Source organism: Apaloderma vittatum, unplaced genomic scaffold (genome assembly GCF_000703405.1).
Source record: "Apaloderma vittatum isolate BGI_N311 unplaced genomic scaffold, ASM70340v1 scaffold357, whole genome shotgun sequence".
Lineage (NCBI taxonomy): Eukaryota > Metazoa > Chordata > Aves > Trogoniformes > Trogonidae > Apaloderma > Apaloderma vittatum.
In genome coordinates, this window is record NW_009724312.1 from 2,239 (window position 1) to 18,547 (window position 16,309).

General features: G+C 51.1%; 1 protein-coding gene across 1 annotated transcript in view; it reads right to left on the minus strand.

Annotated features, from left to right (window-relative positions):
* Positions 1-1,100: 1,100 nt before the first annotated feature.
* LOC104276190 (GRB2-associated-binding protein 2-like) overlaps positions 1,101-16,309 on the minus strand; it is a gene marked incomplete at both ends in the record, with an annotated part of 26,729 nt that continues 11,520 nt past the window's right edge. Inside the window, 2 exons of the mRNA XM_009872416.1 lie at positions 1,101-1,184; positions 1,608-1,848. Of these exons, the coding sequence (XP_009870718.1) occupies positions 1,101-1,184; positions 1,608-1,848 (325 nt within the window). The remainder of the gene's footprint in view (positions 1,185-1,607; positions 1,849-16,309) is intronic.

The window sequence follows — 16,309 nt, forward strand, 5'->3', positions numbered from 1 at the left end:
CTATTTAAGGCAACCGGCTGCTTCCGCAGGCAGAGAGCTGTCGCTCGCCCAGAACCACCACGCCGCGGGGCTGCCACGGAGAAGCCTGGTGAGGGATGAATGGCAGAGCGGTGCAAACCCTGCCCATCCCTCTGGACGTGGTTTTTCTGGTTAAAAAGGCAGGAATCGGGGCTCTGTCTGCAGGATCACAGAGTGGTTTGAGGTTCGAAGGGACCTCTAGGTCCCTTCTGGTCTCACACCTCTGTCCAAGCAGGGTCACCTAGAGCTGGTGGCCCAGGAATGTGTCCGGACGGCTTCTGAGTATCCCCAAGGATACTCCACCACCTCCCCGGGCAACCTCTGCCAGCGCTCAGGCTCCCTCACAGCAAAAAGTGTTTCCTGATGATCAGAGGGACCTTCCCCTGTTCCAGTTTGTGCCCGTGGCCTCAGCTCCTGGCACGGGGCACCACTGGGAAGCGCCTGGCTCCGTTGCGCTGCACCCTCCCTGCAGGTATTCACGTAGAGAGATGAGATCCCCCGGAGCCTTCTCTTCCCCAGCTCTCTCAGCCCGTCCTCACAGCAGAGGAGCCCCAGCCCCAGCAGCATCTCTGGGGCCCTTTGCTGGACTCTCTCCAGCCTCTCCGTGTTGTACAATCATAGAATCATTGAGTCCAACCTTTTCCCAGTCCTATCAACACCCTAAACCACGTCCTTCAAGGCAACACCCACCCGTCTCAAACGCCTCCAGGGATGTGACTCAACCCCTCCCTGGGCAGCCTGTGCCAACGTCTGACAGCCCCCTCAGTACAGAAATTCTTCCCGATATCCAACCTGAACCTCCCCTGGTGCAGCCTGAGGCCATTTCCCCTCGTCCTAGCCCACACCACCAGGGAGAACAGACCAATCCCCACCTCTCTACAACCTCCTTTCAAGTAGCTGTAGAGAGCGAAAAGGTGTCTCTCGTACAGGGAAGCCCAGCACTGGACCCAGCTCTCCAGGTGTGGCCTCCTCAGTGCTGAGGAGAAGGGAGGGATCCCCTCCCTCGATCTGTTGCCAAGCCCGGGGCACCATTTGCCTCCTTGGCCGCAGGAACCTGTCCTCCTGGACCCCCAGGTTCCTACCAGATGGCCACCAGCATGTCCTGGTGCTTGGGGTTGTTCCTCGCCAGGGGCAGGACTTGGCCCTTCTTGTTCAACTTCTCCAGCCTGTTGAAGTCCCTCAGGTGTCCCAACACGATCCCCTGGTGTATCACCTACTCCTCCCAGCTTGGTGCCATCAGCAAACTGACCCAACATCCAGATCATTAATGGAGCTTTTAAACAGGACTGGACCCAATATTGACCCCTGGGGTCCACCTCTGTGACTGGCCTCCAAGTAGACTTTTTGCCACTGATCACCACCCTGGGGTTCCAGCCATTCAACCCCTTTTTAACACCACCCAGACAGCCAGGAAAGCTGGGAGGTCACCACTCCATCCTCCTCCTCCCAAGCTCAACGAGATGAGACCATCGCTCAGGGCTTTCTCCAGCCAGGCTTTGCAGACCTCCAAGGATGCAGGTGGGTTGAGCCGCTCACCCCCACCCTCCCTCACCCATCCCCGAAATTTGTTCCCCCGTGGACTTCAATACCTTGCGTTTTCTGACTTTCTGCTCATACACTGGTGGAGGAAAAGGTAGTCCTGGGGGGCACTGGCGGACAGGGTGCTCTGGAGGTGGCTGGCAGGCGAGTCGAAGGTGAAGAGGGTGGGCTGGCTGGAGTGGGACGGCGCCGAGGACTTGCGCTCTCGCAGCAGGTGGTGACCGGTGCCACTGAGCTCCGCTGGGGAGGACCGCGGCGCGTGGTTCATGGAGGCAATGCTCCTCAGGGTGTCTGCGTGGGGAGAAAAACACACCGTGAGCAACCCTGCAGCCTGGGCTCCCCAGATTTTTTCTTACTCCAGAGCTTACGGAGGTTGGTGGGGTTGGCTTACGGTTCTGAGAGACGCACTCAGCACGTTCCTCTACCTGGAATGCACGTAGGTACCATGTACCAGCTACGTGAAAGGAGGTCTTGGAGTGGTGGGTGCTGATTTCTTCTCACAAGTTACAACAGATAGGACAAGAGAAAATGACCTCAAGTTATGTCAGGAGATGTTTAGACTAGACATTAGGAAAAAATTCTACACTGAAAGGATTATCAAAGACTGGAAAGGGGAAGTGGTTGAATCGTCATCCTTGGATGTGTTTAAAAGCTGTCTAGATATGGTGCTCAGGAACATGGTGTAGAAGTGGGCCTGGTAGAGTTGAATAATGGTTGGACTTGATGACCTTAAAAGTTTTTTCCAACCAAAGCAATGCTCTGCTATGTAAGGAAATAAATAATTATATTTTTTATCATATTTTCCAATTTTACTACATTTTATCACTCTGTCGCATTTTATCACAGGTTCCTAGGCTTGATGGCGCACCTGGGGGAATGTCAGCCCAACGCACGAGGAGCTCAGTGAGTTGTTCAAACTGGGTCAGGAAGGCAAAGGCAGAGGAGAGCTTTCACCCAAAGGCAGCTTCTGCTTCTGCCTCTTCTTCAAGACCTTTCATAGGTGGCTTTAGAGACGTGATTTACTTCATCCCCATCCCCCTGTGTCAGCCACCACTGCTATCAGGCAAACTGAGGCAGGGGATGGGAATGTGGATGGACATAACGACAGCAGAGATGAAAAATATTCCCACGTTCCCCAATTCTCTATCCATTTTGTGACCCCAAAGGAGTCCCTGCTGTTTTCTGCTCATAAAACGGGATGCAGACCCAAGGTGGGACTCCCAGTGCCCGCTCCCGCTGCTCAAGGAGAAAGACACTTTAAAGTATTAAAGTCATTTCAAGAGAGAACATCAGAGAGGTCAGGAATAATCACTCAGCTACTCCAGCTCTCTAATAAACATGCTCCAACAATTTGAAATGAGGATGAATTTTTACAGCTAAGTTGTAAACCCTCATTACAAAAAAAAAAAAAACAACTCCAAAAACCTCCAACTCCTGAAACCCCACAAGCTGCAGAATATTTTGAGAAAGGTGACACCTCTCTGCACGGTCTCCCTGCCACGCACCACTCCTGGCATGAGGAAACCACTCGTCGTGGTTCACTGAAGTCACCCTTTACAACAGCTGTGATTTAAATTTATTTGGTGACGGTGCAAAATGCAGAAAAATCCCGAATCCTAACAAAAAAGGCCGTCTTTCCTTGGGTAAACCCATCCATTTTCTGGCAACCATTGATTTAGGGCTTGCTGCCAGGTTTCCCCCAACACAATATCCACCCATTCCTCAAATCTCACTTCAGATATCCGTCAGAGAACCCACTCTGGCACAAGAACGAGGGGGATTTTACAGATTTCCAGCCTCTTTTTTCCCTTTCTTCCCTCAAATCCCAAATCCTAGCAGATAATTTGAGCCTCTTACGCTGCAGAGGAACAAGTTCTCTGTGAAATGGGTGTCGTGGCTCGGACAAGGAGATTTTTCACTGACTTCTGAATTGTGTCAAGATACAAAATCGATCTGTCTGCCGCTCGTTCCCCATCGCCATTTTTTTTTTTTCCCCTGCAAACTTCACCCGATGCAGAAAAAGTACATTAATAACAGCCAAAGAGCGTGTCTTGACTCTGTTGTTTGGTTTGTGCTAAACACAGAACGGATCAATATTTAAAATTGACATTAATGGTGGGGGAATGAGAGCTTAAAACTCCGACTCCTGTCTTCTCTGGGTGGGCATTAGAGATCCCTCGGTGCTTTTCATGGGAGTAAAGAGCCATCAAAGTGTCCTTGGACAAAACAGGGCCTTGACCCTCATTCTTATTAAATATTTATCCCGTAGCAGTGCAGACTGATCCTCGTTGGAAAAGGAATCTTGAGAGCTCTGCGAGTCCTGAATCCCAGTCTCAAATCAAATGCCCTGAGGTCAACGAGTGTGGTAGAGCCCACACCCACGTTGCAACCGGGGGGGGGGGCTGCACCTCTCAGGAGCTGCCCCCAGGTCCTGCTTAGTCTGGAATCACGGCCAGAAATTGCCCCCAGCACGGGGCTTTGGTCAAGACTCTTCCAAGGATGGCAGGTTAGTGAGGTCACGAAGGTCACCTCTGAGGACAACTGTGAAGGGTGCTGGGTTGGGGTCCCTCCAACAGTGTCACAGAGCCATGGAACCATAGAGTCGTTTTGGTTGGAAAAGACCTTTAAGACCAAGTCCAACCATTAACCAGCACTGTCAACCTCAAGACGAGACTGGGGGAGAAGGGTTGCGGTGGAGGCTGGATGCATTTCCCTGCCAAAATTGTGCTGTTCTCCTCCTCTCCCGCTACAACGCAGCCGCCTCTGGGGCGGATTACAGCAGCCCTTTTGGGAAAAGCTCTTTATGCTGCTTTGGGTCTCGGTGCAACTGTTCTCCAGGTGAAACTGAGCCCAGCTCCAGGCTGAAAAAAATCTTGAACTGGACCAAGAAGCCTGGAGAAATCAAGCCATAGTCCAGCTCAGATCAAGTCCTTTTTCTCCACTGAGGAGATGGGGAGCTCAGCAAGTCCCCTGAAGGTGGGCAGGAGCCGGGGAGGCAGCAGAAGCTGTCGGTTCTGATAGGGCAGTGCTTAAGGGACACCACGGCCATAGAATCATAAAATCATTTCAGTTGGAAAAAACATTCAAAAACATCGAGTCCAACCTCTCACGCAGCACTGCCAGGTCACCACTGCTCCGTGTCCCTGAGCCCCACATCTCCCCGGCTTTTAAATCCCTCTGGGGATGGGGACTCCACTGTTTTCCTGGGCAGCTGAAGCCAGGGCTGGACAACTCTTTGGGTGAAGAAATTTTTCCTTATGTCCAATCTAAACTGCCCCTGGAGTAACTTGACGCCATTTCCTCTCATCCCATCACTTGTTACTCGGTAGAAGGAACCAATGCCCACCTCGCTAGGACCTCCTTTTGGGGAGCTGTATCTTTTCAGGTTCCACACTTGCCATTGCATGGAAGCACCACGGCAAGGCCAAAATAGCCCTGAGAGCCAGAAATTAAACTGATTTATTTGTGCCCACACAACCTAAGGGGACAGATGGGGCTGTGCAGATGAGACATTCCCCAGTACCAGCCCAGAGCCCAGCAAATTCAAACCACAACACTTCGAGGAGCCCAGTCAAGCCTGTACTGCCAGGAGACCTGAGTCTTTTCCCCCAAAAAATCAGTCTGATTTGGGGAAACCAGAGAGATGTGCTCATGGGAAGCAGGATGGATTACTCTGCGGTTACTCAGAGCCACATAAAAGCAAACCAGGGGGGGCGAAGGGGAACAGGCAGCAATGCCTGGTAAAAGCACGTCGCTTCCCCAGGGGGAAGCCGCTCATTCGGTGTCCGTATTGATTTTCAAAATTAATTCCCAACTCGCTTCCCGCAGCGGCCCGGCCACTGAGAGCATTAGCGGGAGCCAATTCGGGACTCATGCACTCCATTAGGTCTGGGAGACAGACTCCATAACAGCAGGTGAGAGATGGATTGCTTCGCGGGGCCGGGAGGGTATTGCAAGGGCCAGAGAGATAAATCCTGCCCAAGTGGACGGCTGAGATTGCTCCCTGTTTTTTTACATTGTGGGTTTTGGTTTTTTCTGCACTCAGGCAAAGGGCAGCTCATGCGCCCAGGTCACATGCCAAAAACAGGTGATGCTGGGGGAAAAGGAGGAAAGAGAGGGAATCAAGGCAGAAGAATAGTACTTGATGACTGGTAGAATCATAGATTCATTTAGGAAAAGACCTTTAGATCAGTGAGTCCAACCATTAGCCTTACAATGCCAGGCCCAGCACTAACCCACATCCCTGAGCACCACATCTACAGGGCTTTTAAATATCTCCAGGGATGGTGACTCAACCTCTTTAGCACACGCTAAAGGGAAAAGTCAAGACATTTACCCTCTCATATTGGCTTGAAGCGGAGAGAGGTCCCCACGAGGGAAAGGCACACAGGGTGAATTATGAGCCCGTGGTACCAAAGCTATTGCAGCTTGCCATGCTGCAGTGCTCAGCGCCCAAGAGATGAGGACCAAGGCTCCTCTCCCGTGTCCATGTGGGGCACTTAGTGAATAATCTCCAGGGAGTTACATCCAGAAGCCTCCCAGTATCATCCACATCCTCATCATGACCAAAGATGCTCAACTCGATCCAACCATTAGCCAAAAAAAGTGATCATAGAATCATAGAATGATTTGTGTTGGAAGGGACCTCAAAGATCATCCGGTTCCATCCCCCTGCCATGGGCAGGGACATCCCCCACTAGATCAGGCTGCCCAGAGCCCCATCCAGCCTGGCCTGAAAAACTCCCAGGGATGGGGCTGCCACCCCCTCTCTGGGCAACCTGTGCCAGGGTCTCCCCACCCTCCTGGGGAAGAACTTCTTCCTTAGATCTAGTCTAAACCTACGCTCCTCCAACTTCCACCCATTGCCCATCATCCTGTCCCTACAGCCTCTTGTCAAAAGCCCTTCCCAGCCTCCTTGTAGCCCCTTCAGGCACTGGCAGGGGGCTAGAAGGTCTCTCCAGAGCCTTCTCTTCTCCAGACTGAATGCTTCCCCATCTCTCATGGTCATCTGCCTGAGGGCCGTGGATAAACCCATGGCCCTCCTTTATCTAACAGCATATACACAGCCTGCAAATCCCTTGGCTTTATGTTGCGATCTTGAGTTTATGTTGAGGGAATGTATCAAATACAGCCAAGGAGGGATAAGATCCTGTTCCAGCTCCTACTGCCATTCCCAGGGGGAAAGAACTAAGGTTACGTGGTGGGACCATGTGGGAAGTGTCATCTTAACCCCACATTTCCTGGACGATTCTCCTCCGAGTTCAGGGAATTGGTCTCTCACGGTCTGGAAAAGGCAGCGTTGGGACGCTCACAACTTAAAGTTCGATGTCAGCAGCGCGATGTCTCGCTGGGCTCGTGCTACAGCTGGTTCCTGAGCGGAAGCAAGCCAGAGCAGAGTCCTGCATCACCCCAAAGGTGCCATGAGGCTGAAAGCTCAGCCCTCACTCATCCAGGTCAAGATGAGACTTTCTGGGCGCACGTCACAGCAAAAGGGGGGAAAAAACCCCTTGCGACTCCATCCCAGAAACAGAAATAAGCAACTGCGAGCTCGGTCGGCAAAAGGACGGACCAGGCTGGGAGCCTGCAATGTTTCATGAATGTTTTCAGTCTTCCAAATTGGTATTGCCCTCCCTGCCGACAGCTCTGAATCCTCTCACTCGGAGCAAGAACGCACATCGCTTCACACGACGTTCCTGGGTTTATCTGAGCGAAATAATCACTCGGCCTCTTCCAGAAACTGCTGCTTGAAACGGCCCTTTTCACCGGAGCTACCGCGTCAGGTTTCCCTGCTGAAGGCAGAGGCTGGGACTACAGCTCCCTACACTCCATGGATTTGAAATGATGCCCCAGGGAAGGTGGAGATTTTGGGGTGCAGCTCAATTCCTGCCCTCCCATCCTTGGCTTGGCATCCCTGAGCGGCACGAAATTCCCCGGGATGCCCACGCCACGCTGGCTGGGGTGAGCGGGTCCAAGGGGTCTCTCAGATAAGGGCTCCTCAGATGAAATGCTGCAGACTTTGCAACGGTTAAAACTTCTGTCTAATGAGATGTTTTGTTTTTTTTTTCAGGAGAGAATTGTAGGAATCCACTAGAAATAATCCCTGCAAGGGTGCAGGGCAGAGCGGGCTCATATGCTATCGTCCTCCTCACCCTTTGGAGCAGCTCCATGATTTATTAGCAAAAGAAAGGGGAATCTTCTCCCATGGGAATCGGCCCACATCTCCGCTTTCACTGCCAGCTCACTCCTCAAGCACAAATAAAATTAAAAAAAAATTAAAAAAAGATAAACAACCCTACCGAAACAAGCCGGGGAAGAACAAACATCATGTCCGATGGATGAGTCACGGTGCTGCCAGGAGGCGCCGGGATGCCACGAGGATGAGTGTGGCACCCGAGGAAGGTTTATTTCCCGAGCTTTCCCTATCACCAGCTGGACGGTGTTTGGAAAAGCTGTTGTCAGTCTGAGGACACCCTGGCAGGTCGCCTGCTGAAGGCTTCCTCTGGCTCAGGTTAGTTGCAAAGGGCATCTGGTTTGGATAATTTTCCCTCTCCAGTCCCCATCAGGGTGTGGAGCCACGCGCAAGGACACGGGGACACTAACATTCAAGTCCAAATTTTGGGTGCCAAGCAGGGGAAGTGGAGCTCCCCAAAAAGCACGGATGGGGCACGGCTGCATCCTCCACCGCAGAGGAGCTGAAGGGTGGGGACACTGGAGCTTTTTTCCAGATTCTGCATCTCGTTTCCAGTTGCTTTAAGGAACCGGTGAGGACACAGCGGTCAAGGGAAAGGAGGAGCATCACTGCTCTGCGGACAGGGAGCTGCTGTGCACAGGGCTAAGGGCATGGTTCTCTTACCCAATTTCAGCCTAAGCCAGTCCCTTTGGGCTTCCTCTACCACCAGCAGTGAAATCCCCTGACTATTTAAGCATCCAAGACAGGACTGGGGAGAATTACCCAAGAAAATGTTGATGGGAGAAACAGTGCGATGAAGACGAGCATCAAATAGCATCAAATAGTCCGTGTCCATCAGTGTCTGCTCGCATTTGGATGAAACAACTAAAAAACAGTGGAAACCTTGGAGCATTTGCCTTTGGAGGAGCATGGGAGCTGGGGAGGGGGAAATCACAGCGCTGAAGAGTGAGCGAGCGACAAGAGAGGGAAACGAGCCAAGTCAGATCATCCTGACCTCAAAGCATTAGATGTCTCGGCTATTTTAACAGCAATCGATTCTTTGAAGGACGAAGGGGCGGAAAGGAGAGAAGTTGCGACAGAAAGGACGCGCTGCTTCTCCCTGGGCAGCTTCTCCGAGATGAGGCTGTGCCCGAGACCCTGTCCTTGCCCTGGGGAACAGCCCTTGGTGGCCGTGACCCAGCGCACGGCGGCCACCCTTTAAAGAGCACATCTCGATCCTGGAGCTCAACCTCCCTTTGTGTCAATATTTGGAGGTGTGACATTTGGCCGGGCGGGGATGCCTGCTGTGCACCTACTTATTTTTATTCCAAGGGCATCAGGACTGGAGATAAAAGCAGACGGACGGGGATGCTCGCAGCCCTGGCTGCTGCACGACGTTGAGCATCCCAAGGACACCCTTATCTGACAGCCCCGGAGTGGGACAACGACCGGGGACGAAGGACAATCCCAGGGTGGCAGCATAGGCTGGGACAGGCTTCATTTGCTCCCCAGAACTAACCCTGTCTCCGTGCGCCTGCTTCAGGAATCATTGCTGCTGAGGTTGCAAACCAATTTGATGAGGGACTAAATGGGGGGGGAGAATAAAAGGGAGGTGGGGGAAAAGGGCTGGAACAGAGGGAAAGGGCTGAGATGGTGGGCTGTACTGGTATAAAGCACAAAGTGGTCTCATGGAGGTATTTTTGTCTTTTTTAGGGTATGGTGGCAGAAACATGGAGACGGGGATGAGGGGACTTGGGCGATTCCCATTAGCGAATCTGCCTGGAGGCAGGAGCAGCCTGCGGAGCCCAGAGCTGCAGGACAGGGGTGAAGCTGCTGGAAGCTAAGGGCTATCAAAAGAGATGACACATTTATACGAGAAAATGTTTTTGTTTTTTCCCCTGCTGGAGGCCCAGCACCAAACCAGCTGCCTCACTGTGTGAAATGAAGCTCTGACAAAATGTTTTGGAGTTTCGCATTGGCTGTTATCATCGGTCATTAGACTTGTTTATTATTATTTATGATGAATAGTCATTTGGACATTTCCTAACCACGGTTTCTCTTGGACATCACGCCAAGGCAGTCTCACCCTGTGCTGTGGTCCAAAATGCCACCAACGAGCAGGGTGAAGGCTCAGAAGCCAGCGCACCATCAATTTTGCATCCTCTAGCCCAGGAAAAACTTGCTTTTAGGTCCCAAACAAATTTCTTCTAGCCCTCCTTGTCGTTCACTGCGAGCTGAATGTGGGCACCTCTCCTCTCTTGAGCAAACATGGGTGCAAGCCTCACGTAGCAGGGATGGAGAAGGAGAAAGAATGAACTCCGGCTTGACCCCAGCCAGGGCTTCTTAATGGCTCGCTGTCATTTTTATAGCCCTTTTTATGGCGATGGAAGCGTAGGTCTTTAGTGCTCCAGGAGAGAAAAGGAGAACTTTCGCTAGGAGGAAATGTGAACCCATTTTGCTTATGCATGATTTACCACCATTTCTATTCAAGGGAGAGCACAAAAGCTCCAAATATTTGCACTTTGTATTATAGAAGAACTGCCGTTCCCGGCTCTTTACAGAAGTAATTTATTTCGATCTCTCCTTACCTTCAGGGAGAAACATTACAACTCCCAGTCTGCTGGGGAGTCAATAAACCAGCAGCGCCGTGAAGGGTCTGCTCCATCATCGCTCAGCAAGGCAGCGACGGGGGAAGCGAGAGGATCCCCAAATTACTTCTCTGCATTTGCACCCATGCGTGGGACCAAAACGCAGGAGTTTGGTCCTGATTTTCTCTCTCCTCTATCTGAGATAAATATTATTTTTTTCCTCCCCGTGTGATATTTTAACCGATGGGTTAAAAAAGAAAGGGAGATCGGTGATGCACAAGGGTGGAGGGAAGATGGGGACTGGAGGTCACAGCAGAGCCCCAAATTTCTTGTGTGGCTTCAGGTGGGCTGGGCATGGTCAGAGGGGACAGTATCAGCCACATCGACTGCAAAAGCCAAAAGAGGAGACAAAAGAAGTCATTAACCCCCATGGCTGCAACACCACGTCCCTGAACTGGTGAGCAAAGTGGCCCAGGGGTCAGTGTGAGCAAGGGGCAGTCCATCCCCGGAAAACATGCCCTTAGGGATGGCGACTTAAAAAAAAATACAATAGTTTGGCTTGGGTTTTCTTCCCGCTGGAAGGTCACCTCTCCCTTTTCCATCCCTGCAGCCTTGACTCTCAAAACGAGCCTCTCTGCAAAGGCTTTCCAAGATATTTTTTTCATTTAGGGCAATGGGCATAGCCTGCCCACATACCAGAGTGACCTAAAGAAGTCGAAGACAAAATCATTCCTAAGATGCTGAGGGTTAAAATGCAAGAAGAAAAACCTCTGTGAGCGATGGGAGGATCACACCTCACACGGCCACTCTCCGGCTGGGCTCTGCCACACCAGGGCACTGGCAAAAACCACAAACAGCTCAAGAAGCCATCCTGGATCTCGGTGCCCATCATTAAAAACCCGAGTCCTGCCCATTAGGCAGTCATCAACAGTGCTCAGTGGGAGCAGAGAAAGAAAAAGTCCCTTCCAGGCAGCTATCCTTATTGCCGTGAGGTTGAAACGTCTGTGACCCCCAAAGCTTTATGCATGCAGAAATCACGAGCTCCCCCTCCTCAACAAAGGTCTTCAGCTAAAATCTGGAAGATTTTCTCTCCTTCTTCTTTAAAGATGCAACGATGGCAAAAGGACTTGGAATTTATTCCCTGCACATCACCATAATCAAATAATATGCTAATGCTATTAGCATGGGACCTCGCATCGCAAATGACTTCGAACCGTGTTCTCTCTCAAAATACTAGAGTTTCATTTAAATTGGTCTCCACAGCAACTGGAAACAAACCGGAATAATGTCGGGTTGAAAATCTTCAGGGCTGGGCACGGCGAACGAGGGATTTCACAGCAGGGATTGTGGGGAGAGCCATGAAGATGGTTTGAGCCCACCAGGGTTGGTGGGCTTGTGGCAGTCGTCGTCACAGAATCCCAGAATTACAGAACTCTAGAGGTTGGAAGGGAGCTTTGGAGATCATCTAGTCCAACCCCCCTGACAGAGCAGGATCACCTCGAGTAGATCCCACAGGAACAGGTGGGTTTGGAAGGAGTCCAGCCCACCCCACCAGTCATCGGCTGTGCTAACGAACGCAAGGACAAAATGAACCAGTGTGTCCGGGAGGACCCTAAAGCATCCTGACAGAAAAGGGGTTTGTAGTCATGAGGTTCGTGTAGACGTGCAAACCTGAGGTGACTTTCTTGGTCCTTCTCCCAGCAGATACCTTCTAAGCGGCCCCAGGGGAGACACGCATGACACCTGGTTCCCTTCACGCCAAATCAGTTCTCGTCTGTTAAACTCAAACCTGGCTGTCTGCAAAGGGCCCGAGGGAACACAGCTCCTGGTCCCAGGCCAGACTCTCCTGTCTTGGGGTGGTACAAGCACAGACCAGAAGACCTGCCATATGAAGAAAGGCTGAGAGAACTCCGTTTGTTCAGCCTTGAGAAGACAAGGCGCAGAGGAGACCTTATTCCCATGCACCAGTGCAGAAAGCCTGGCTACTGAGGAGATGGAGACTCCCTTTTGACAAGAAATCACATGTGAAAGACAAGGGGTAATGGGTACAAGTTGCTCCTGGGGAAATTCCGATTGGACTCCAGAGGAAAATATTTCACTCTGAGAAGAATTAGACCTTGGAATAGTCTTCCAAGAGAAGCTGTGGATTCCCCAACCTGAGATAGTTTTAAGGCTCAGCTTGACAGGGTGCTGGGCCCCCTCAATTTAAGTTGTATTTCTTTACCATAAAGCGTTTGTTATTTACCTTAAGGGGTTGGGCTGGATGATCCTTGAGGTCCCTTCCAACTCACTAATCTATGATTTTGTGATTCTGTGGTTCTGTGGTTCTGTGATTCTGTGATTCTGTGGTTCTGTGATTCTGTGATTCTACGATAAAAAGGTGTTTGCCGCTGGCTTCCCTCTGTTAAAAAAAAAGCTGCTGCTCCTGCCTTCATCCCATCTGCTCTGCTCACAAGCTGGCCACGATGGGCACTGCCTCCCAGGAGGATCAAGGACAGGGAGCACCTGCAGCACCCTCCGACCAGGCTGATCGTGGGTTTCCTCCCACTGAAAACACTCCCTCGACCCATTTGAAAATGAGATGAGCTTTGCAACGCCGGAGCTGGGAAGCTCTTGGTAAGAAACCAGCTCTCCCTTCCTGGGACAATGTTTTCCCAGCTGCTCCACTCATCCTCCCTGCACTTGTTCCACCCTGCGGTCACTGTTACATCAGCGGACACAGTGTGATCCTCGTTCCAGTTGAGGCTTCTTGGCGCTCCCCTAATAAACGAGCATCAGCAACGCAGCCCACAAAAATGTCTTTGAAAGCGGCGTCAGAAAGCACCTCGCTTGAGAACGGCTGAGAGCTCAGGCAAAGAAAAGGAAACAGCCTCGACCAGTCTCTCAGTTCTGTTTGTAATTACCCGGGCTCCGGTGGGTGTTAAAACATCTGTACTGGTTTGGCAGGGACCAGCAAGCAGGGCTGGTGCCAAAGGCAGGAACCGGCGTGGGCTGGAAGCGGCGCAGCGATGCGTTAGCGTGGGGCTGGTGCTCAGAAACGCGGCATCGGCAGCCTCAAGAGCTTTTTGGGTTCAGGTTAGCCCCAGCCCCGCGTCCCTCCTTCACTGATGCTTGCACCCCTCCGGGACCATCCCGAGGAAGAGCTGAAGCTGGTTAAAGGGTTGGCTGGAGTCCTCGTGGTTAAAGGGTTGGCTGGAGTCCTCAGTCTTGCTGGGTTTAACATCCCCGTGGGTTTTGGTCGCCACAGGTTCAGCTCCATGTTCTGCCCTTTGGGAATGACCGTTTCCACCCGGAGACCCTCCACATTCCCATCACGTCTGGTCGTGGACATCCAAATCTCTCCCCATTGGGTATTTTTGTGCTGAAGGAGCTGGGCAGGCTCCCGGCATGGATTTTGCTGTTTGAACCTTGTGCACTAAAGCACGGGCTGGTTGGGTGGTTATTTTTAACCCAGAGCTGGGTTCAGAGGAGCAACGGAGCGTCATGTAGAGCTGGGTCCTTAGGAGACTTGGGCAAGGCAGATTTATCCCAACCTCACTGAGCGTGATATTTTGAGATTTTGGCTCTCCTCATCCCCTGACTCAGGAACAAAACATCCTTCAACACCCAAAGACCAGAGCAAACCCTCTGATACTCTCTCATGGGTTGTCAACCACCCCATGGGCTTATTCAGCAGCTCCTCACCCTCCTCTTCCTCGCTCAGACATGGTGAGCCCATTCCTAAAATCCTGAAGAGCCAGGTTACATTATAAAATATGATCTTTAAAAAACCATTCTGTGATTCTCTGATTATCCCTCTTGCAGCTGCGCCCCATCCTTACGTGCAGCGCAGACCAAAATCCACATCTTCTTGCCCGGTGCATCACCCGTGCTTCGCGTTTGGCTTAGGGCCAAAACGTTCTGACATCCTCCAGCTGGAAAATGCCATTTAATCAAAATAGGAGCGTGACAAGGGATCGCTTGCAGCCAGAAATTACAAGAAACCTTTGGAGGATAAAAGTGAATTTTAAGTAAAAGAGGAGAAGGTCAAGGTGTTTCAATTTGTTCTCATCAGAGCGGATTGTTTTCTGTGAGGGGTGGATCGCCCTTCTCCCACCAAAGACTGTCATCCTGTGCTTTTTACATTCTCAAGTTTTTCTGAAATTCCTTCAAATTCAGGATGACAGGTGTGAATCAAAATCAATGCTGAAAGCGGATGAAAATGAATTCTGGTGAGAGCAAAAAAAAAAACCCCGAACACGCTGAATTTTTACCACCTCCAAGGTGGAGTTTGTGACGGGTCCATCACCCGCCCCACTCGCTGCAAGGGCATCGGCGTCAGCTTGGCCAGGCTCCGCTTCCGAGAACTCTTCCTTCCTCACAGGAGTGGGATCCATTTTATTTTTATTTTTTAAATGCCACATCTGAACGATGTGCATTTGGCTGCTGAAACAGATCTGGGTGAGATCCATCACTTGGTGCCCCTCTCATCACAAAGTCCTTCACCCGCGGGATGAAGAACAGTTCGTAACAAATACGTGGTGCCCTGGATCCGCTTCTCTCCACAGATGCTGGAAGGAATAAGCCACGATATAACGGGTTCTGGCCACAGGAATGCAGGAATTACCAGGACCAGACAAGAAGCAAAGCTGCTCCAGCTTTCCATCTCCAAATGCTTCAGAGACAGCTGAAAACTTCACCGGGATTACTCACGTAGCAACGCGCCCGCGGGGAAAACGGCTTTGTGCCTCACTGCATCCTTCATAAACCTTATTAAAGGAAGTATTTTATCTGTCCCAAAACTGCACTCATGGCAGCATTAATTCCTTAAGCCACTTCATCTGTAAAACAAACCGCTCTGTGTCACACCGGTCTGGGAACTCAGGCTCGGTCTTCCCTTCAGACGGCACCAGGAGACACCAGACAGCAGCCTCTGTTCTCATTGCTCAGATATGTCAGGGGATTTTTTTTTCAACTGCACTGTTTGTCCAGGGCCAGGACATCGTGGACTTATCTGCATAAAAATATCAGTGGCAGGCAGAGGACAGGGTGGTCCTGCCAGGGACGTGCCAAAAAAAATTCAAAGCATTTGTGAGTCTGTACGCTTGAGTTTTTCTTAAAGGTAAAAGAAACGGTGGAAGCCAGTTTCTGGAGCATCGCAGAAAAGCCAGCAGGATCTCAGTGCCTCAGAAGGAGTTATAGTGATGTCAAAGATATAACCATATTTAAAACCTGCAATAAAGCTGTAAAAGCATGAATGAGCTTCTAGTGAAAATCCCAAACCCACTCCTCTTCTTAGACTCACGGAATGAACTTTGGGGGTGAGGCAAAGCCACGGGAGTGAAGAAATTGGAAGGGAACTTACTTAAAAAATAAAGACTGAAGAGACACCACAGTCCTCTCCAGGAAAGACAAAGTCTTCTGCTCTATGAGGAATTTCTTTCAGCCAAATCTCAAGAGAGGAAGGCGGCGTTTTCATCATGTGCTGACCAGGTTTTGACCCTGACGCCCACCATCAAAACAACCCTCAACCAGCAAAAAGACTCCTCATGCAATTTATGGGTTTCCAATGGGTATCCAAAAGGCTTCATCACAACTCATTGGAGAGCAATGTGAACCATCACGGCAAGCAAGAAATAATTCCCATCGTAACGGCTTTACACCAAGGTTTAGCCTTTGAAAAGTACACACGGGCTTGAGGGAACGGTTTGCAGAGGCAGCAATGTCAGACGAGGTGGGGAGTGATGGGCCGTGAGATCATAGAACCATAGAACGATTTGGGTTGGAAGGGACCTCAACGATCATCCAGTTCCAGCCCTCCTGCCCTGGCAGGGACATCTCCCACTAGATCAGGCTGTTCAAGGCCTTGGGCACTTCCAGGGATGGAGCATCCACAACCTCTCAGGGTAACCTGTGCCAGGGTCTCACCACCCTCATGGGGAAGAACTTCTTCCTTAGATCTGGTCTAAACTAAGCTCTTCCACCTTCCACCCGTTGCCCCTTGGCTTGTGCATAC